Raw genomic sequence first — 22608 nt, 5'->3', positions numbered from 1 at the left:
TGCAGAAGCTGGAATTGCCGACCTCGCCCAAGTCAGGCAGAAGCGAGGAGAGACTGTGTTAGAGTACATACAGCGCTTCAGGGAGGTCAAGAACCGATGCTATTCGTCGCGCATCACAGAAATGGAGGCAGTCGATCTGGCTGTCCTGGGACTCGCTAAGCCGATCAAGGATGCAGCTTTTCAGTTGGAATTCACGTCTCTGGCGCACCTAGTGCAGAAGCTTGCATACGAGCATTACCATCCTGAGCTGTACCAGGACAAGTTCAAGCGCCATGTAAACATGGCACAAGCTGAAGAATCTGACGACTCTGGCGAGGAGCAAGAAGTAGCCGTGGCAGAGTGGACCCGGGGGGCAAACCCTGTCCCGTGTAAGTGGGTCAAACAGCAGGGACTTGTGAAGGGCTTCGACTTCGACGTGACCAAGGCGGAGCAGATATTTGATCTGCTCCTCAAAGAAAAACAGCTGAAGCTTCCAGAGAATCACAAGTTGCCAACGGCCCAAGAGCTGCAGGGAAGACTGTACTGCAAATGGCACCACTCGTTCACTCATTCCACGGGTGAGTGCAAGGAGCTACGTCGTCAGATACAATCGGCTATCAAGCAAGGCCGATTAATCCTGGCTCAACACACAATGAAGGTTGACACCAAGCCCTTCCCGCAAGCTAACGTGGTGGAGCTGTCAGCTTTCGGATCCGAGGGCCAGGACTTGGCATTCCAGATCAACATGGTGGGACCCATGCGCCGCCATGACAAGCAGAGGAGAGAGGCCGCTTCTGGCAAACGGCCGCAAGATGAACATGAGCTGGAACAGCGGCATGTGACTGAAGAGCAGGTGCGCCACATCCGCAATCAGCTTCCAGCTTCTAATCGGCTTCTGGAAAAATACCAGTACCAATACCAGCTACGCCGCCGATATGAATCGGAAGAAGATGAGTACGAGCACCGCTCAGGAAGGACATTGGGGAGGCGCCAGGCTATACGCGACCACTGGCATTGCCCGTTCTTCAGGTACTGTTAGAATTCCGGCATGAGCCAATTACCTACTATAGACGATTGCTTGGAGTGCAGGCCTCGAGGACACCAGCAGGAAAAGACATCAGTGTTCCGGCGCTTGGGGCCCGGAACGCGTCAGGATGACCACATGAGGCGCCCATCCAGGGGTAATTCCGAGCCAGAGGAAGAAGACAGGTACCATCGCCCACGGTGGTGTCCTGACGGGCTCAATCGGTCACAGAAGCGCAGAGTACAGCGCTTGCGCAATCTGGAAGAGGTAGAAGCAAAGTATCTTGACATGCTGAGGAAAGCGCGTCCGGATCTCGTGGAGCAAGTCAGGCGACCGCAGAGGGAAGAGAGGCGCCCTCCAAGAAAAGAGTGGCGCCCCAGGCAGACAAAAGCCGATGAGAAGCCATCGGCTGATGTGAACATGGTGTTCGTGCTCCCATCGGAGTTTCGAGCACCCCAACTGGAAGAATCGGCCATCGCACAGCTGGATCTCGGCCCACAGCCGATCATTTTCGAGAAGCCCAAGGATAAGAGCTACAAGCACTTGAAGGGGTTATATCTCAAGGGCTTCATCAATGGCAAGCCTGTGAACAGGATGTTGGTCGACACTGGTGCCGCAGTCAACCTGATGCCATACTCTATGCTGCGCCGATTGGGTCGTTCTTCTGCTGATCTGATCAAGACCAATGTGATGCTTAATGACTTCAATGGACAGCCATCGGAGGCGATGGGGGTTCTTAACGTGGAAATCACAGTGGGCCGCAAGAACGTACCAACATCGTTCTTCATCGTTAATAGCAAGAGTACATACACAGTGCTACTTGGAAGGGACTGGATTCATGCCAACTATTATATCCCCTCCACAATGCATCAGTACCTCGTCCAATGGGACGGCGATGAAGTAGAAGTGGTCCTTGCAGACGATTCCAGCGAGGTCTCCGTCGCGGATATGCACGCTTGGGATGCAGAAGGACAAGAGCCGATCTCAGGGATTGCCCTTGAAGACTGTGATCGGATCGAGGCGACTAAAAACGGACTGAGGCTGGTCTTATCCACTGGCCTCACAGAGTAAACACATACTGGTGTGCCGCGGGATGTAATAAAAGTAGAGAGGCCGGCCCCGGCGACCGGCCCCGAAAAATAGAAAAATTCTGTTTTTGGTTGGAATTGTTACATCATGTACACACGATGGCCTGCTCTGGCAGTTGGCCACTCATCGACTATTTGATTTCGAATGATAATGGAAGTGTAGTGGCGGCCAGCCCACGCGGTTGGCCAAATAATTTTTCTTGTCATCTCCCTGTGTTTGCCGCTGATCTTACGGATGATGAAGACTCGCCTGCGTTCGCAGTTGATTTTTCAGACGACGGCAAACTCGGATACGGGTTCACATCAGCTGATGATTTGGAAGAGATTGACATCGGTCCTGGGGATAAGCCACGGCCGACATTTATCAGCAAGAAGTTGGATCCGGCTTTGCAAGAGGAGATGATCGCACTGCTAAAAGAATACCGAGATTGCTTTGCATGGGACTACACCGAGATGCCCGGACTGGATAGAAGCATAGTCGAGCATCGGCTCCCGCTCAAGAAAGGGTTTTGGCCGTTTCAGCAACGAGCACGTCAGATGAAGGCCGAAGTCTTAGAAGAAGTTAAGAAAGAGGTGGAGAAGATGCTGGATGCTGGGTTCATCAGGCCGTGCCGGTATGCAGAATGGATCTCCAGTGTGGTGCCGGTACAAAAGAAAGATGGCCGATGGCGTGTCTGCGTTGATTTTAGAGATCTCAACAGAGCAACTCCGAAGGATGAATACCCAATGCCTGTTGCAGAGACATTGATCAACGCCGCTGCTGGTCACAAAATGATGAGTTTCATGGATGGTAATGCTGGTTATAACCAGATCTTCATGGCCCCAGAGGACGTGAACAAGACTGCGTTCAGAGTACCAGGTGCAGTTGGCCTGTTCGAGTACTTGGTTATGACTTTTGGACTGAAAAATGTCGGTGCAACATACCAACGTGCTATGAATTACATTTTTCATGATCTTATCGGCAAGCTGGTAGAGATTTATATTGATGACATCGTAGTCAAGTCCAAATCAGTTGCGGGGCATCTAGAAGATCTGCGCCAAGTTTTAGAACGGACTCGAAGGTTTGGACTCAAAATGAATCCAAAGAAGTGTGCCTTCGGTGTATCGGCCGGTCAATTTCTGGGATTCCTGGTGCATGAACGGGGAATCGAGATCGGCCTAAAGAGTCAAGAAGCTATGAAGACGATGAAACCACCTACTACGAAGAAAGAGTTGCAGAAACTCATCGGTAAAATTAACTTTGTCAGGCGATTCATTTCTAATCTGTCTGGGCGCATTGAGCCATTTATGGGTTTAGTGAAGATCAAATCCGATGATGAGTTTCGCTGGGGGGCAGAACAGCAGCAAGCTTTCGATGAAATCAAAGAGTATTTGTCAAAGCCTCCAGTGTTGGTTCCTCCTCAGCATGATAGGCCGTTTTATGTGTACCTATCCGTGGGTGACACTTCCATTGCTTCGGTGCTAGTCCAGAAGCATGATGGCCAGGAGAGGGTGGTTTTCTACCTCAGCAGACGCATGTTAGATGCCGAGACCAGGTATCCTGAAATCGAGAAGCTTTGTCTTTGCTTATACTTTACATGTACAAAGCTTCGCCATATTTTGCTCTCGGCAGAAACAATTGTCATATGCAAATCGGATGTCATAAAACATATGCTGTCGGCCCCTGTCCTTAAAGGCCGACTCAGAAAATGGATGTTTGCATTATCAGAATTCGATATCCGGTACCAGCCTGCAAAAGCAGTCAAAGGACAAGCACTGGCGGATCTTGTTGCGGACAGGATCAGCACTGATATTGCTGCATTATTTATTCGTGCTTGGGCTATGTTCTTTGACGGATCGGCTTGTGATGACGGGTGCGGTGTGGGAAGTCTGTTGGTGTCGCCTCGTGGGGCAACTTACTCCTTCTCCATCAGAATGACTGCCCCGTGCACCAATAATTTGGTGGAATATGAAGCCGTTCGCAAAGGGATGGAATTGCTTCTCGAAGCCGGTGCAGAAGCGGTGGAAATTTTTGGAGATTCGAAGCTGGTGATTTCTCAGCTCACGGAGGAATATAGGTGTGAGAGCGAGGCTCTTTTCCCGATATGGATGCAGTGCCGTGAGTTGATGTCACGATTCAGGTACATCAATTTCCACTGGATACGCAGGACTCTGAACAATGAAGTCAATGATTTGGCACAGATGGCTTCTGGCTACAAGGAGACAGCTGATGGAGTCGACGTGGAGGTTCAGTTTCTTGAACCTGGAGACTGGAGAGCCGATATCTTCAATTACTTGAAGGATTCGGCTCGGGGGGCACCCAGAAGGATAAGACTCAAGGCCATGAAGTACGTTCTGATGGGGGATGACATGTTCTACAGGACCTTGGAAGGACTACTGCTCAAATGTCTGGGTCCTTCAGAGTCAAATCGGCTCTTGCATGAGGTTCATGAAGGAGCCTGCGGTACTCACCAATCGGCTCATAAGATGAAGTGGCTGATTAGGCGATCGGGTTATTACTGGCCCACTATGCTTGAAGATTGTTTCAAATATTACAAGGGATGTCAAGCATGTCAGAGGTTTGGTAAAATTCAGATAGTGCCAGCATCAGTGATGAATCCTATCATCAAACCCTGGCCATTCAGAGGTTGGGGCATGGACATGATTGGACAGATCAACCCGTCGTCTAGCAAGGGTCACCAATGGGTCTTAGCTGCCATAGATTATTTCACAAAGTGGGTAGAGGCAGTACCCATGAGGTCAGTGGCGTCAAGAGATGTGATCGGCTTTGTCAAAGAACACATCATTCACAGATTTGGGATCCCTCAGACCATTACGACCGATGGAGGATCGGTCTTTATATCGGAGGAGTTCAGAAAGTTTGCCGATGACATGGGGATTAAGCTGATCAGATCATCTCCATATTATGCCCAAGCTAATGGACAGGCTGAGGCATCCAACCAGAGCCTCATCAAGCTCATTAAAAGAAAGATCGATGAATATCCTAGGCGCTGGCATGAGGTGTTGTCAGAAGCTTTATGGGCATATCGTATTTCGTGTCATGGGTCCACCAAGACATCGCCGTACCATTTAGTCTACGGCCAGGACGATGTGCTACAATGGGAGATCACGGCTGGATCAAGGCGCGTTGAGTTTCAGAATGATCTATCTGCTGAACAGTATGCAGCCTTAATGAATGATAATGTGGAGGACCTGACAGAGCTAAGGCTTTGGTCGCTGGAAAAAATCAAAGAGAACAAAGCCAAAGTTGCCCGTGCGTACAACAAAAAGGTCAAGCCTAAGGATTTCCAGGTGGGAGATTTGGTTTGGGAGGCAGTATTGCCATTGGGAACTAAAGATAAAAAGTTCGGTAAATGGTCTCCAACGTGGCATGGGCCGTACAAGGTTGATCAGGTTTTGCCTGGGAATGCGTACATGCTCGAGGAATTGGATGGCGTTAAGTTTCCTGTTGCTGTCAATGGACAGCATCTGAAGAAGTATTTCCCGAGCATGTGGGAAGGCGAGTGACGGAAAGCCGATGAGATCCATCTGGCTGCAGTGTAATAGGCCAACACGTTGAGTTGGCCGCAAAAAAAAATGCATAGAATCAGTACCTCTTCCTCGGGGATTACGTATTCAGGATCAATTTGCTGCAGTCGAGGACCTAGAGCTTTTCTGAAGACATGAGTTTTCCACATGTTCCACCAAGTATCAAAGCCGATTGATGAAGAGGTAAAGGACAGATCGGCTGGTATTGGGATGTGGAGGTCATCAAACATGCTGTAGCATCTTGAACTGGTAAGACCATCAGGCAGATCGGCTCTGCTCTCCACCAAGTGGTGAATATGGAAGTGGGGAGGGACCTGTCCTAGGCCAAATTGTTGAGCTGCTATAACTGGTTGGTAAGATTCATAACCTGGCTTGATAATTCTGTTAGAAGTGCTGATGCCAACAGGAAGGAAACCGGGTCGAATCATCAAAGAATATAGATGCCGAGTGCTGTCATCATCGGCAAAGTTATCTAATCTGAAGGCAGTTGGGTTCTCAAAGGATTCAGATTCAGTAAACGGGAAGTAGAGAGGATTGTCTAGTCCTTTGTAGAAGACTCTAAACCAGTTTGCTGCATCTGTTGAATTCAGTTTACTGCCAGGGAGACTGAACAAAGCTTGGCTGTAACTAGTACATCTGATTGGTTTGCCACTCTCATCGGGGAAAGAGTTCTTGGTCAGGCCTTGGAAGTTGGGAATATGATGCTGAAAGTACAGTTGTGTCCACAACTGAATGAACCACCAAGGGCCTCCAGTTCTCAGTTTCTTTTTATTGAGCAAGTTAGATGTCATCAAATGGAGATATCTATAGGTTTCTCTAAGGAAGAGTTTACCTAGGCCGGTGCGATTGCCATGGGCCAGGTGATAGCCCAAGGGGAGATAGTTCTTAGTTGGAGCTAAGGAAGGGCCACAGAAGATGAAGTGCTCTAGCCAAAGATTTAAGAAGGCTGTGTGTTCTTTCTCAGTCACTGGACCTTTTGTTTTCATGTGCTGACTCATGTAAGTACCCCAGTTTGTGCAGTTGACTTTGGAAGAAAGTTTAAAGGGGACTTCTGCCATTTTGTGAGCAGCAGGATTGGGAGAGCTAATGTCTAGTCCAGTGATCATGACAACATCTAGCAGAGTGGGAGTCATGGGTCCATGACCAAAGAGGAAACAATTCAGAGTATCAGACCAGAAATAGCCGGTGGTTTTCAGAAGATTTTCATCTTTGTCAAGGAGTGACAGTGATAGGCTAAGTGCATCGGCTATGTTCAAATCTTGCCACAAGGGCATGTGAGCTTTTGCTACTCTGTTGTACCATGTAATCCAGCTCTCAGGTGGATTAGGCCAGGCTCTTAAGCAGTCGGCCCAGAGGTTCAGGTCGATGTTTTGACTCACAAAAGGGATCTTATTTGCTTCACAAGAGATCAAATCTGTGGGATTTTCAAGAGTTTGTGGGCCAAGACAGAAAGATTTTGGGTTGAAGGGATGCGGCAGAAGGATGTCTGACACCTGAAGTTCAGAAGTTCAGAAGTATGCGTATGGTGTCAAGTTTAAAGTTTTAGTTTCAGAAGCTTGGCAAGCTGAAGAAAACTAAAAGATTAGGCCGAATATTACCTTCAGGCCGTGGATTGCCGCATCGTGGATTGCAGAGCTTGTCGTTTGAGCTGTAGAATCTGCCATGGTCAGATCTGTTGACTTAGGGTTTGATTGCTGGAGATTCTGATTCGAATTCCGGCTGCTTGGGGAGTTATTGCTCGGATTTGTAGAGCTTGGTTTTCGAATTACACTCGAATTTGAGGGTTCGTCGAGTTCGGTTCAGACTGGAAGTGTTATTCTTTTGCGGGTTGCTTCTAGTTTGAATTTCGTCGGCTCTTGGATATTTATGGAAGCCTGATGCGCTGCCATTGGCTTTTGAGAAATAAATGAAGACATGCGAAATTGGGGAAACTCGATTTCATTAAAAGGGAAAGTTCATTACAAGGAAAGCCGATTTTACAAAGGAAGTAATCCTTCGGCTTTGTAATCATACTCCTACGATACTACTACTGTTCGTAGGTACCTAGTACCTACGACGCTTGGGGCTTCGAGCCGGCACATCCCCGCTGCCGTCGTCGTCGCTGCCGTCGTCGTCGTCGCTGCTGAAGGCGCTGCTGCCGCCTTCAGACCCGGAGTCGCTCCAGCCGTCGTCGTCGCCGCTGATCTCCTCCTCGCTGTCCTCCTCGGAGGACCCGAGGAACCGGAAGGGCTTTCCGCCCATCGGCTCGTCATCATCGGAGGGGGAGTCGATCTCCTCTTCCGAGGAAGAGTCGACTCCGTCCGACGAGGGGTCTTCTTTCTCGTCCTTCTCCGACTCCTCTTGGAACAAGAGCCGGAGGTCTTCTCCTTCAGTTTCGGGCTCGTCCTCCTCAGAGGCGACCCCGAAGTCGAACTCCTCTACATCCCAGTGCAAAGGAGCCAGCGTTTCGTACGCTGCGGTTGGGTCCCACTCTGGCATCGGCTCCCGACTCTCCGTGATGGAGTCGACGGAAGAAGCAGGAAGAGGGGAAGAAGAAGGGGAAGAGGAAGAAGAAGAAGAGTCTCCAAAGGAGTTGGAGTCGGAAGAAGAAGAGATCGCCATGGCTGGTGGAGAGTTGGGGTTTCTGTGCTACTGGTTGTGGGAGGAAGAAGGAGTTTTGCTGTGGAGAAGAGCCGATTCGGGGTGAAGTTAAATAGTGAAAAGATGGAAGACGGATCGGCAGTTTCACATTCTACGAGGAGCCAGTTGCAGAGACGTTGCGTCTTCCTTGGTGGTTACAGTGTGTTTAATGAGCATTAACGGGAAGATGAAGCGACGGATTGGTTTTGGAACTATCATTGCCAAAACCAGGGGGGCATGTGTTATCGCCATAAATTAACATGATTAATTTATGGGCCGAAAGCAAGATGGGCTTAAAGCAGAAGATCAAGAAGACTTGTAAATCGGCTCCTGCGTGAGCATCTGGGCCACATGGGCCATGTATCTTTAGATTTAGTTCAAGGTTAGAGATAGAGTCCGATCGGGACAAGATTAGTTTAGATTGTTTCCCAAGTCTCCGGACTATAAATATGTATCCTTTGTTATTCGTAAAGGGAGCGTCATCACGACTCGCAAACAACAACTCTCGGCGCATCGCCACCCCTAAATCCTAGGGTTTTCATCCAAGTAAGCGCCATGCTGCCCTGATCGCTTCTTGCGATCAGGGCAGTATTGTTCTTACTTTTACCTTGGTATTACTTGTACTGAAGCGTTTTTGATGGCGAGTAGTACTAGTTATCTTGATGTTCGTAGCATGTCTTTTGGTAGATTCATCATGCTTTCGTTGCTTATCATCTGCGAATATCACGTTGTCTCTGTGCAGTCACGTTTCAATCTTATGCTAGTTCTTGTCGCATAGAATTAGTTGCACAGAGGCAACACCCTGCTTCTTTTATGTCTAGTAGATCTGATCTGTTCTGGTTTGCTCTTATCTTAAGAGTTTGTGTAATTTCTGCTAGGTTAGGCCTTGCAAACGGATTGGATGATCCGATGGCGTAGTAGATGCTTTATTTTAGCCTTGATAGGGATTGTTCCGGGAATCGGCTATTGCTAGTTCTTAGGCCTCTGTTTTGGGTTATGGTTTAGTTATCTGTTACGTTCATTAGGCCTAGTCACGTGTAGGATGTTCCGATCTAGTAGTGAAGCTTTTACCATCGTGGATTAGATTAGTTAGATTTAATTGAAGCAGCTTTATAGTTATTTGCTTATTTCATCGAAATCTGGATGATTACAGATCCGATCTGACACCGGGACTCGATCGGTTCTTTAAAGCCGATGCAAGAGTCGTCCCGGGGAGCTGACCACGGCTCGGACTTACATTTACACGTGTCTTTGTATGCAGGAAACTGTTCGGAGCACGTTTGCACCCTCCTGATCGGGTATAGGTCAGGTGGCACGCCCGGTTTTCCACAAAACTTCCGGGCGCGTGACGGAATTGCGGGCCGTCGACGAGGGAGCAGTGCCTGCCAGCGCCCCAGCAACCTCCTGGCTCTTCGTGTTGCCCGTCGCTGCTCGCCGGTGGGTTTCGACTGACAATACCTTCTACCACCGCGTAGCGTTTAGCCAATCGGACTATGCGCTCAGCGGACACATCGTCATCAGGGAGGATGTGGTCTTTCAGGTAGCCCCGGATCTCGGAGATCCATGCATCGAGGCTTCCCTGAGTAGGTGGGAGTGACTCCACGAGGTCTCCAGGATCCTCGACAGAGCTCAGAACCTAGAGCGGGCACCACAGGTGGTATGCCGCCGGGACCGCTAGCTTCGAGGTGCTAGCTTGATCCCCTTCACCTAGTTCGGCAGGCTGGGCGGTAGGTCTCAGCAACTGTCTTTCGAAGATGCCCTCGGGCACAGATGCCCAGGTAGATGCTCTCGCGGAGAGATCATCTGCTGCTGAGTTGAGTTCGCGGGGAACATGTTGCAGTTCCAAGGCGTCGAAGTCCTTCTCGAGCTTCCTCACATGGATGAGGTATGCCGCAAGCTGGGGATTGTTGCAGCTACAATCTCCTCGGACCTGCTTAATGATTAGCTGAGAGTCCCCCTTCACCAGAAGCTGCCGGACCCCCAGGGACAGGGTTTGTGTCAGGCCAAAGATCAGAGCTTCGTACTCCGCCATGTTGTTGGTGGCCTTGAACTCAAGGTGCACCATGTACTTCATCCAAACTCCGTTTGGGTCGATGAGGACCACACCAGCTTCAGCCCACTTCTTGCGGACGGACCCGTCGAAGAAGAGTGTCCAGTAGGGCTCGGTGAAGACTGGTGTCCTGATTTCCGGCTCCGGGGGTCCGTCGTTGAAGTCCGGACCCCCAGAATTGCTTGGGGAAGGAGTCCACTGCGCTATAAAATCAGCCAGGATCTGGCTCTTGACTGCATGGTGAGGCTGGAAGTCCAGTTGGAACTCAGCCAATTCTGCTACCCACTTGGCGATATTGCCCGTGGCGTTGGAGTTGTGCAGGATCGCTCTTAGCGGGTAAGAGGTCACTACGACAACTCGGTGAGCCTGAAAGTAGTGGCGCAGTTTCCTGGACGCAATAAATATTGCATAGATAAGCTTATGCATTTCAAGATATCTGGCCTTTGCTTTGTGGAGGACTTCGCTGACGTAGTAGACTGGCTTCTGGGTGGTCCGGGCCCTGGTGACCGGGTCCGGCTCGCCCTTATCCACCATGTCAGGTCCTTGGGCCCCCAGCGGTTCTGGGTTCCCACTGGGACGAGGCTCCTCCGGACCCCCTTGTCCGGGGTCCGAACCTTCAGGCAGAGGTGAGGCTGACGGGCCCCCGTGTCCCGGGTCCGGCTCACCATCCTTGGCGGGGAGACCCTGGCGTCCCACTGGCGAGCTTGCTCCGTCCTCTCGGCGACCAGCACCATGCTGACCGCCTCCGCAGACGCAGCAAGAAACAGAAACAACGTCTCATCTGGCTCTGGAGCCACCAATACTGGCAGTGAGATGAGATGCTGCTTCAATTCCTAGAAGGCTTGTTCAGCCTCTTCGGTCCAAGAGAATAGACCGGACCTCCTCAATAGCTTGAAGAAGGGGAGGGCCCTCTCAGCCAGCCTCGATATGAAGCGGCTGAGAGTGGCGAGAGATCCAGTAAGCTTCTGGACGTCCTTGATGCGGCCAGGAGGCCTCATCACCTCGATCGCCTTGATCTTGGCTGGGTTTGCCTCAATGCCTCGATGTGAGACCAGGAAACCCAGCAGCTTCCCTGCTGAGACGCCGAAGATGCACTTCTCGGGATTCAGCTTCGTGCGCGTGGCGCGCAGCCGGTCGAAGACGAGGGACAGGTCCTCAACTAGCGTTGACCCTACCTTAGTCTTGACCACAATGTCATCAACATACACCTCAACGATATCACTAATTAGATTATAGAAGGTTTTGTTCATAGCTCGTACAAACGTGGGTAAGGCATTCCTCAGACCATATGGCATGACAATATAGCAATAAAGCCCATCTACTGTTACAAAAGCAGTGTGCTTCCTATCCTCTCTAGACATCTGAATCTGGTGGAAACCAGAGTATGCATCTAGGAAAGACAAAAGGTCGCACCTGGAGGTGGAGTCCATGATCTGATAGATACGTGGAAGAGGATAGGGATCTCTAGGACATGCCTTGTTGAGGCTGGTGTAGTCGATGCACATTCGAAGCTTCCCGTTGGCCTTTGGGACGACGACCGGATTGGCCAACCACTCGGGGTGGTGGACCCCCTCGATGAAGCCAGCGTGTAGGAGCTTGCGGACTTCTTCGCAGATGAAGTTCTGCCGCTCGACAGACTGCTTCCGAGGCTTCTGGCGCACCGGCGTGGCGTCAGGGTAGATCCTCAGATTGTGCTCGATCACTTCCCTGGGGATCCCGGGCATCTGTGATGGTTCCCAGGCGAACACGTCCACATTTGCCCGGAGGAAAGCGATGAGCGTGTCTTCCTATTTCTCCTCCAGGTTCCCGGCGATGCGGGTGGTCCTGGAGGAGTCCGCTCCGATCTGCACTGTCTTCACGGGAACATTGTCCGGATCAGACGGCTGAACCTTGGGTGCCTTTGCAGGCGCCCTGGGTTGCGAGGTGGACGGGTCCTCCTCGGATCGAGCAGCCTCTGCCGCCCGAGCATGAAGTCTCTCATCTGCAGCGACAGCAATGGTGCGGTCACCCTGCATGGTGAGGACACCAGTAGGGGAAGGCATCTTCAAGACCAAATACCCGTAATGGGCAATGGCCATGAAGCGGTAGAGAGCCGGCCGGCCAATGATGGCGTTGAATGGGAGATTCACCTCCGCAACATCGAACTGAATGCTCTCTGTGCGGAAGTTCTCCTCAGTCCCGAACGTAACCGGCAGTGTGATGCTCCCCAGAGGGAACAACGGATGTGGGCCTACTCCAGAGAATGGGCGAGAGGGAGTCAGCTTGGACTCCGGGATCTACAGCTGCTTGAACGCTGCATAGCTGATGACGTTGAGGCCAGCCCCACCGTCGATCAGCACGTGATAGAGCCTCATGTTGGATATGACAGGGGTGGTGACTAGAGATAGTACACCGGCCCCAGCCATATTCTCCGGGCAGTCAGATGGCCCGAAAGAGATGGTAGTGTTCATCCACCTTTGGTGCGGCGCCGCCTTCGGGACCCTCGGCTTCACCGAAAGGACCTTTCAGCGAAGGGTCTTCACGTCCCGCTGGGAGACAAGCTCCCAGCTTCCGCCGTACATTACGTACAGCTTCTTGCGGCGGTCGTCGTTGTCGGAGTCGGAGTTGTCCTCGTGGTACACGCCCTTCAGTTCCCAAGCGGGGGATTGGTACCCCAGCTCCTTCTCCCCGGCCGCGGCCCCGCTATCAGAGGCCTTCTCCTTACCAGGCCGCTGGCGAGGAGGGGGTGAACTATCCTTGGAGGACTGCTCACGCTGCTCACTGACCCACTTCGCGAGCTTCTGGAACTCGCGGCAGTCAGCGGCGCTGTGGCGAGCGGTGGGATGCACTAGGCATGAACCTCTGCCGCCACCTTGCGGGCGAGGGCGTTTGCCATGAGCATTCTGGCCCCCAGCCGCTGCTGCAGCAGCTGGTGCTGCTGCTGCTATGGCTGGACCGCCAGGATGCGGCTCCCCGCGACTCCGGTTCTTGTTCTTCTTCTTCTTGCCACCGCCCTGAGCGGTAGCACCGGAGCCACCAGCTTTGGCGTCTCCGTCTTGGGGGGCTGAGTGCCATGCGCGGCCCTCAGCGGCCCTGGCACATTTGTCTGCCAGGGAGAAAAGCGTGGTAATGCTTTCCACCTCGTGCGTCGCCAGCTTCTCGAGCATCTTCTCGTCACGTACCCCCTGACGGAAAGCAGTGATAATAGATGCATCGGAGATACGAGGAATGGTACCCCGTACCTTGGTGAAGCGCGAGATGAATGCCCGGAGCGTCTCTCCGGGTTTCTGCCTCACAGCGTGGAGGTGGGCTTCCACACCATGCTGCTGGTACGCACTGGCGAAGTTCGCAGTGAACCTCGCACAGAGCTCCTCCCAAGACTGGATCGTCCCAGGAGTGAGGTTCATGAGCCAAGTCCGAGTTGGCCCAAACAAGGCTACATGAAAGTAGCTCGCCATGATGGCGTCGTTACCACCAGCTGCTGTGATGGCGGTAACGTACACCTGCAGGAATTCCGACGGGTTAGTGGTACCGTCGTACTTTTCCGGCAGGTGCGGGCGGAACTTGGACGGCCATGCCACCGCGCGAAGGTGCTTCGCTAGCGCAGCACAGCCCACCCCGGCCACCGGGGCGCCCGACTGTATCCGGGCGTTCACCGGAGGCTTGGGTGCCACCACGTCCAAGTCGGCGTTGAGGTTGCGGCCCTCAATGTTGAGATGGCGCTCTCGCGCCCTCTCCACGGAGATGCGGGCATCCTCACCCGCACGCCTGTGGTTGAACTCTGCCCGCAGGTCTTCTGTTCATGCACCCCTCGCTGTGGGGGAGCGCACGGATGCCGACGCGCCGCCCTGGCGCTGGTGGTAGGGTACCACCGCATTGCCAGGCGGAGGTCGTTGCCCAGTCTTTGCTGAACTAGGGGAGGCCTGAGCCTGATAGAGGAGACGGTCGACATCATCCCGCCACTGCCTCAGGGCGTCTGGCGAGGCTGCAGCAGCCGGGGGGTTGCGAAGCAACTCCCTAGCCGCCGCCAGCGTTCCGCCGCTCGCAGCTTGCGAGGGGGCCCTTGACGGGCGCCCTGACTCTTGCCGGCAAGCAGCGTGCGTCACCGCTGACGGTGGCTGCCCCATGGGCACAGTTGCCCCTGGAGCAGGGACGCGAGAGGCTTGTGGCATGGAGGACGCCACACCCTCTGTCATCTCCACGTCGTCCACCCGAACCATGGAGATGAGCAAGAGATGAACTAAAAACCAGCTATCACCCCCTACCTGGCGCGCCAAATGTCGTGGGGTGGCAAACCACAGCCGAGTGGTGGAATGCACCCACCTAATCCCAGAGGGTGAGTACTCGGGGGTTAGCTAGCGCCTAGTTCGATCCACTTGCGAATGGTACGATAGAGATGGTTATGGCCAAAGTATTAGGGTTTCAAGTTTGCACACTGTTTCATTGTATTACAACGCAAGATCTAAAGGGACACTTGCTATAACGCCGTAAGGTATACATGTGTATATGTGAACTTACGAATCATCCTAGTGTTATTGGATTCTTAGAAAGTACTGCTAAGATATGGATGCGGCCAGAGGTGTATGAGATACACATTAAGGTAACTTTCATTCAGATCTAATATTTAAATGTATTTTTAATTCATATTTTTGAAACTATAATACTATTCTGTATTTATATGCAAGGATTTTCCTGAGGACACGGAGTTGATTAACAAATCAATACCCAATTTCCGTAAATTGGTATTAATCTTCGGTGGCCCTATGTCTCAAACTAGACAAAGGAGGTGCCGAAGATCGTCGGGTAATACAACTTTGCGTCCGCATGAACAGAGATCTGGAAGTTCATCAAGTCATACTGCACCACCTGCATCACGAACTTCTGTAAACCTCGACGACGACCAAGATGACTTCATGCCACCCAAACCATGGCCTCCAAGACCTGATCAGCGAACCGGAGGTTCGTCCAGTCGTACTCGACCACCTGCAGCACCATCTTGTGTTACCTAGGACGACGATGATGATTTCATGCCCCCCAAACCTTGGCCTCCAAGACCTGATCAGGGAACCAGAGGTTCGTCCAGTCGTAACGCACCACCTTCAGCACCATCTTGTGTTAACTGGGATGACGACGATGATGATTTTATGCCCCCAAACCTTGGCCTCCAAGATAGGATCAGAGAACCGGAGATTCATCCAAGTCTTCAAACTCTCGTGCAGCACCACCCTATGAGAACTCGGATGACGATGTAGATGATTTCATGACATGATCTATGATATGTGTTGTACTAAACATGGAAGTTTGCATTTGTTGTGTATAAATAAATGTTAGTTTACGGTTTCAATGTCTATAATTCGTACGTAATGGAAAATGTGCGAGAGAACAGAGGCGTATGCATGAAAAGTAGTTAATAACAACGAGAAGACAACATCGTTGGTACCATAAGACATAAACGTTCGGCCACTATGTCATTACAAAGAAACATACGAGATACAAACATAAGTCATATCTAGCCACCCCGACGGTGTCGGACCCTCTTCGCCCTCTACTGGGCATGGACATGGCCCTGCGAGTAGGTGTGACGATCCGGAGACCTCATTTGTCGCTGAGGACGCACAGAAGGCTGCGGTGTCTGCTGCTGAGAGTAACCAAGTGGTGCTCCTCCTAGCTGTGAAGAGCCCAAGACATCGGGGCCACCTTGCTCCGCGGGTGAGAGGGAAGTGAAGTTGTCGAGATCTTCTAAGTTGAAGCCACCGCTATCTGGAACGAACGTGTCTGAGACGAACTCTGTGTAATATGTAAATGTAAACCAACATATGTTGCGTCTTAACTTTGTGAAAAAATTGAGAGTGTTATGTACCAGGTTGTGCTGAGGAAGAAGGTCCGACGCCCGCATCTGGATAGAATCCTACGCATAAAAAACTTGCACGTCAGCGTACACTATTGTAGTTCATAGTAACATGTAGAAAATGACATATGAATCATAAGCTAACCTGGGTAGGCTGGTGTCGATGGCGGCGGTCCCATCCCTGGGTACGGTCCCCCAACTGGCGCTGTCCCTCCAAACATTCCCATCCCCTACTATGGGACGAAGTGGGATCCTTGTTGGCCCCAATGGCCAGTATGGCCGAAGGAAGAAGAGGGACCGAATCCTGTTTGTGTCGATTAGTAAAAGTATAGCAAAAACTGATATTATTTAAATTCAATATCCACGTTACCTACAGTAGTGTTCCACTGACGTCCCTGATCTGGCTGAGAGGTTGGCTCGTGCGTCGTCGCCGGACACGGGAACGACGTCGAGGCCTGTGACGATCCTTGGCTCTCTTCATAGTCCACACGGCTACCAAAATCGTGCAGTACTATACGCAAGTGGTCACGGTGCCTGGTCCATGCCTCTCTCTGCTCAACCTGGGTCATAGGGGAACCGTGATCCACCCTCGTGAGGTAAGCAGAGCAGTCCGCCTCCATCATGTTGCAAAGTCGAAACTGCATTCATTTTAGTAATGGAAAATTTACTTGCATACTGAATAATATTATGAATTTGAATCCATTCGCAAACACTATGAAGAGACTCACCGCGCCAGCTAGTGCTTCCACGTGGTGCTTGGCGTAGCCATCCCGAAGACTCGCCTGGTGTGGCTGCGGGTTCGTGTCAGGAAAGACCAAACGAGCCTGAGTCCGAGGCAAGTACCAGGTGAGGTAAGCCCTGAAAGAGCTGTCTGTGTGTGGTCCTGTCGGCTCGACCACATTCTCATCTGCATCGTCCCATTGCTCCAACCACGACTGCATCGTGGTGAGCCAAACGGCTGAGCACGGCATGCCACTCCTCGACAACCTACAAACATGGTAGACAAAAAATCGTTAGATTCAATACGATTGAATAATACAAGTGCATTCATAATTACCTGTGGTTGTGCCGTTCGACTCGGTCCAAAGCCGTGGCCACCGGAAACTCCTGTCGCTGTCCAAACTGTCTCATGACCCTGTGCGGGCAATGTGCCTCAACCGCGATGTCATAAACAAGGACGGCTGTAGTAAGCCACACGCCCGCATTCGCAGAGCAGTGTGGAGACAGGCCTAAAGGTGCACGTCTCGCCACCGCCTCTGGGGTGTATGGCTCCCAGATAACGTCCTCTGGCGTCAGCATATCCAGCTCCGACACGAATTCAAGATATGCGCGCCTAACCTGGGCATGCACCCAAGATCTCTGCACATCGAAACATATGAAATTAATAATGAGCTTCATGTATCGAGTAACTAACCAAGACAGAAGTAGAGTTTCCGCGAATGTACTTGACGCCAGTTCCAGAGGGTACCCATCGTGGGCCAACCCTCCTCGTCGTCGCCGTACAAGATGTCGTGGTATGGCTCCTGGCTCACGATAGGGCGACCAACCGCTATTCTCTCGTACGACCAAAGCTGAAGCAGGAGTGGGCACCCCGAGAAAATAGCCTCACCATCGGTCTTGCTGCACCCGTCGCAGAGTCCACGGTAGGTGGCCGCCAATACCGCCGAACCCCAGTTGTAGGGCGGTAAGTCATCCTCTGCATCCGCAATCTCTCGTGCGTACGGAAGTAGGATCCTGTCGACGGAGTTACCATGGGTGTTGTTGAACATGATGTAACCAAACAACCATAGCAGGTATGCCTCCAGCGATCTGGTCACACTATACTCGTCCGCATCCGCATCCAACTGGGTAGGCTGCATACACAAATATGATGTACGATTTAAACTCACAATGAAACATATGAATTTTAAAAACATAGTGTAAAGATGAATCGAAATACTTACTGTAAACTGTAGCATCCAGGTCTTCGAAGGACCTGCGGCTCGCGGGTGCGAGTTGATCGGTCCTGCTGCTGCCACGCGCTGTACCGGAGCAAAGCGCTCCTCCAGGTCATCCTTCCATGAAGCCGGCACCACACGCGGACCTACGGCATCACCGACGATAGGGAGACCCAGTAGGTAGGTCACGTCCTGCTGCGTCGGAGTCAACTCCCCACATGGGAGGTGGAACGTGTGAGTCTCCGGCCTCCATCTATCCACTAGCGCCGTCAGGAGGGATCGGTCGAGCTTCACAATCCCACCCTCCACAAGACGGCCTAGAGTCAGTAGACTGCACTCACGTAACCTGAAACAATGGAACAAACGAAGAAAAGTGAGTACAAATATTACAAATATTATAAAATAAACAATGGAACTAACATATAAAATTTAAATACATACCTTTCGACCCAATGTTGGTGTATAGAGATGACCTCTCCTGGTGGACGCGGTCGTAGCACTCCAAGGGCTCGGCGCTGAACTGATGCGGTGAAAGACCGGTGGCTCGCGTCGAAAACAGGGTCTAGCAACGAGCCCATACCTGCATTAAAACATTCAAATAGGGTTGCACGATTAGTACAAAGGTAAACATACGTATAAAAACACATTCAACAATATAACACCTTATATGTTTTGGATTGTGCCACCAAGCAAGAGCACCGAGTCGACAGAATGAACTTACAATGACTTAAATCACGACACTGAGTGCCTTCCACGAGCAATTCTCGGCAATGGTGGTCTGAACGTAGGAGGTGCTCCATCTGTTGGATTTCCAGAAGGACCAGCGTCTGCATCACCATGAATTGCATTCTAAGGACACCTTTTGTAGTTGTGACCCAATGCTCCACATTGGCTGCAACGCTTTTGTGCCTTGCTTGCCTCGGACTCGTCCATACCATTTCTTATACGACGCGTCTGACGACGGCCTTTGCCTTTCTTAGCGGCTGGATCAGGAACATAAGTCTTAACCTCCCGGTCCGTAATAAAGGGTCCAACTATGCCAATCCCGTATACTTCATGTCCCCAGGTGGATGTAGCTGCCTCCTTGCTGAAATAGGGTGACACAAATACTCCGGGCTGCAACCCAGATTCTGCACAAGCGGCAATGACGTGCGAACAGGACAAATGCAATAACTTTGGCTTCATGCAGGTGCAGCGGGCAGTGCCATCTGCTCTAATTAAACTCTCTTGCACCACCCTATCTCTACGGATGCCACGACTAGTTCTATCCTTGTATAGCACCTCAAATCTATGCTCCCTTGTACCCGTCGATATGACGCGGTGTTGTCTGGCCTTTGCTATCTTGTCTTGCATATATTGTGTCACTCTTGTGCAAAACTGAATTTGGGGGTTGCTCATGTTTATGGTTGCAGCCATGTATCGCTCTCTGAAATACTTCATGCATCTATACATGATGAACTCAACAATTCCCACGAGAGGAAAGCCACGACAACATCGCATCACCATATTGAAACATTCTGCGTGGTTTGTTGTCTAGATACCGTACCACACTCCGTTTGTATCATAAACGAATGACCATTTCTCCTTCGGTGCACCTCGAATCCAGTGCGAAAATGGCTTCTCCAAAGAAGCCCTTGCATCTGCTGACTGGCTACTGCTGGTTCCTGCTGCCCTTGCCTTCACTTGCTCCGCAGTTAGCTGATCAAGCATCTGCCACAAAGCATTAAATTTTCTCTGCTGATTCTGAGTGCACAACCTCTTGAACAAGTCATTTAGTTCCTTGTTCTTGAAGTGGTCAAAGAAGTTTGCACCTATATGCCTAATGCACCACCTGTTTTGCACATCTGGCCATAATGGAGGCGTTGTTCCATTTCCGACTTGTAATTTCATAATTGCTTGTAGCAGATCTGTGTGCCTATCACTTATAAGGCACACATCTGGACGGGCGGCAACAACATGAATCTTCACTCGTTCTAGGAACCAATACCAACTTTCTGTGTTCTCATTCTCAACAAATGCAAAGGCGACCGGTACTATTTGGTGGTTGCAGTCTACCCCGATTGCGGTGAGTATTTGTCCTTTGTACCTTCCCGTCAGAAATGTCCCATTAATGCATAAAACCGGAAGACAATACTGAAAAGCTCTCACACATGCACCTAGGCAAAAGAAGGCTCAAAGCACAAAGCTTTGTCCCCTCCTCACGGTTGGCACTAGGTAAGTGTCATAGAAACTTCCAGGGTTTCTAGCAACAACATAGGATAACATTTGAGGTAGGTTATCATATGATGCCTCGTATGTGCCGAACCGCATCTCGAACACCTTTTGTTTAGCCCGCCATGCCTTCAAATAACTAATGTTGTACTGATAAGTTTGCTCAATATGTCGAACAATCATTTTTGGCTCATAATTTAGGTTGTCCATAATCAACCCATATATTTGCTTTGCAACAAAGTCGCATGATATATTGCGATGTGATACCTGAACTTCTGACAGCAAACAAGTGTGCTCTGTCACAATGGAACATTTCCAGTTCGACTTCTATCTACCCTTGAATGCATGTACTCGTCATGGACATCCAGCATTCACACACTTCACCTCATATACTTTACTGCCAGACTTCACGACTCTAAATTCTTGCTTCAATGATATTGCCCACATTCTCACAGCATCTTTTACGGCTTCAATGTTTGGATATGTTGCACCTTGCACCACTTCATTCCCTCTGTACTCCCACTCCTGATGTCGTACGTCTTCTACGACATGATTGCCAAAACCATGCTCCTTCCACTCTTTTGGCAATGAGTACTGCTCGTCATCAGATGAGCCCTCATGTTCTTCCATCTCCATTGCGGCATGGTCTTCTGCCTCCATCTCGTCCACGATGCTATGTATCCTCTCTCCCTCATCAGCAAGGCCCTATGGTCCGATGTTTGGGTTCTCTATCTCTTATGACTCATCTTGCTCAATATAGTTTGTCTCCCTTTGAATACTCGGAGTTGCTTGATCTGCACCACCTCTTTGAATACTCGGAGTTGCTTGATCTGCACCATGTTGGATTTCATTTCGTATCTTCTCCCGAGTTTGAACAAGAATTGCCATAGGCCACCCACGTTCTAGAGCTGCTTGCATGTACTTCTGCCAGTCATCAATGCTATGTATCATTATCAATTCCCATAAATCACCTTCTACCTCCCAATTCACAAGAGCATGGACGGTCATCACATGTGCCTCCGGATCAACACGGAATCTACGCTGCAGCCACTTATATATAGAACCAAAACTCCTCTCTAGAGGTTTATCTATGGCGCTAGATGTGCACTTAAAGGCAGAAAGGTCTACTCCTTTTGGTCCATACAAAATGTTACAGTTACCAAAAAATACTTGAAACTGCATCTTGCTCGACATATCTGTACATCACCAAATACTTATCGAATCATAATCTTTACTTCACTATATTATTCAATCATCCGTACAAACTAAGTACGAATTTTAACTACAACATATGAGTATTCATAACTACGTGATAACACTCAAATTCTATACTGCATATCCGAAATTCTAGTCTAAATCATAACTAATTTATAAACACGTCTCTAATAGTACTGCAATTGAAATAATAAACGCGTAATCTTAATTTCCTAAACTAATTTACTACTACGTAACTAAGATATCCTTAAACTCGTAGTTAAATGGTTCTACTATAGCACTAATTAAATTTAATTACTCTACAATAGCAATGGAAAATATATAAGTTAAATATAATTAACTACAGATCACAAGTGCGCAATCCGGCAGGGCTTCTCCGCTTCCCTTCTGCTCACCCCTCTCTCTTTTTTTCTGGATTTTTGGTGGAATTTTTGAGCTCAAAAGAGTAGAAAATGGGGGTGGAGGCCTTATATAGAGAGGGGGGACCCTATCACCCGAGGGGAGGGCGACAGGCCCCCCTGTCGCCCGTTGGGGGAGGGCAACCGGCCCCCCTGCCGCCGAGTCCCCGTGCTGCGCGGCCCAGGAACTTGTTTGTAAAAAAAATTTTACCAAAAGGGTCTGTCGCGGCGACAAGGGCCCATTTTCGCAATTTCCTGAAACGGACACATATTTTTGAAATTTTAATTTTTTAAATATAAAAAAAGAAAAAAACGCAGCGGTTCCGGTTCATTTTTCACTTTCTCCTCCGGTCCAATCAGTCCAACCGAACAAGCTTTATGACCAAGTGGGCCCATCCCGTCCAATCCGTCCAAGACGCTAGGGAAATCCTTTTTTTTGCGAGGAAGGGAAATCCCCATCTGACATCTCCGAGCTCCGACCATTGCAGTCCATTGTTTTGAATGAATTGAAAGTGGTAAGCATCGCTTTTTAATTGTTTTTCAGTAACTAGAATATCCGGGGGGAAATTAGTGCTATAACCTAGTACTCTTTGCATTGAAATTTGGCGCAACATCGAGGAGCAAAGAATTGCAAGTACGGTCTAAAATGAACACGAGGTTAGTCATGTCAAAAGGGTGAGGCATCATGAGCCCTGTACCGGTAGCGCCACCTTCAGTCAGCTCACCTGTTGA

General features: G+C 50.2%; 1 protein-coding gene across 1 annotated transcript; it reads right to left on the bottom strand.

Annotated features, from left to right (window-relative positions):
• Positions 1-16459: 16459 nt before the first annotated feature.
• On the bottom strand, positions 16460-18168 carry LOC120662740 (serine/threonine-protein phosphatase 7 long form homolog). Its single transcript, XM_039941824.1, has 5 exons — positions 18091-18168; positions 17561-17968; positions 17173-17474; positions 16844-17102; positions 16460-16753 (listed from the first exon to the last, which is right to left on the bottom strand). Exons 1-5 carry the CDS (start codon positions 18166-18168, stop codon positions 16460-16462), a joined length of 1341 nt encoding a protein of 446 aa, XP_039797758.1.
• Between the last annotated feature and the right edge of the window lie 4440 nt (positions 18169-22608).

The sequence above is a fragment of the Panicum virgatum genome, chromosome 2N, assembly GCF_016808335.1.
Source record: "Panicum virgatum strain AP13 chromosome 2N, P.virgatum_v5, whole genome shotgun sequence".
Classification (NCBI taxonomy): Eukaryota; Viridiplantae; Streptophyta; class Magnoliopsida; order Poales; family Poaceae; genus Panicum; species Panicum virgatum.
The sequence above is the reverse complement of the archived record's forward strand: the minus strand, read 5'-3'. Positions and strand labels throughout refer to the sequence as shown.

What these genes read in the sequence shown, in the direction of transcription:
- LOC120662740 (XM_039941824.1), bottom strand. Translation starts at nt 18,168, where the DNA reads ATGACCTGGAGGAGCGCTTTGCTCCGGTACAGCGCGTGGCAGCAGCAG. An exon ending in CCCTCTGGAACTGGCGTCAA is followed by an intron (nt 17,475 to 17,560) that starts GTACATTCGCGG and finishes TTCGATGTGCAG; the next exon opens with AGATCTTGGGTGCATGCCCA. An exon ending in GTCGAACGGCACAACCACAG is followed by an intron (nt 17,103 to 17,172) that starts GTAATTATGAAT and finishes CCATGTTTGTAG; the next exon opens with GTTGTCGAGGAGTGGCATGC.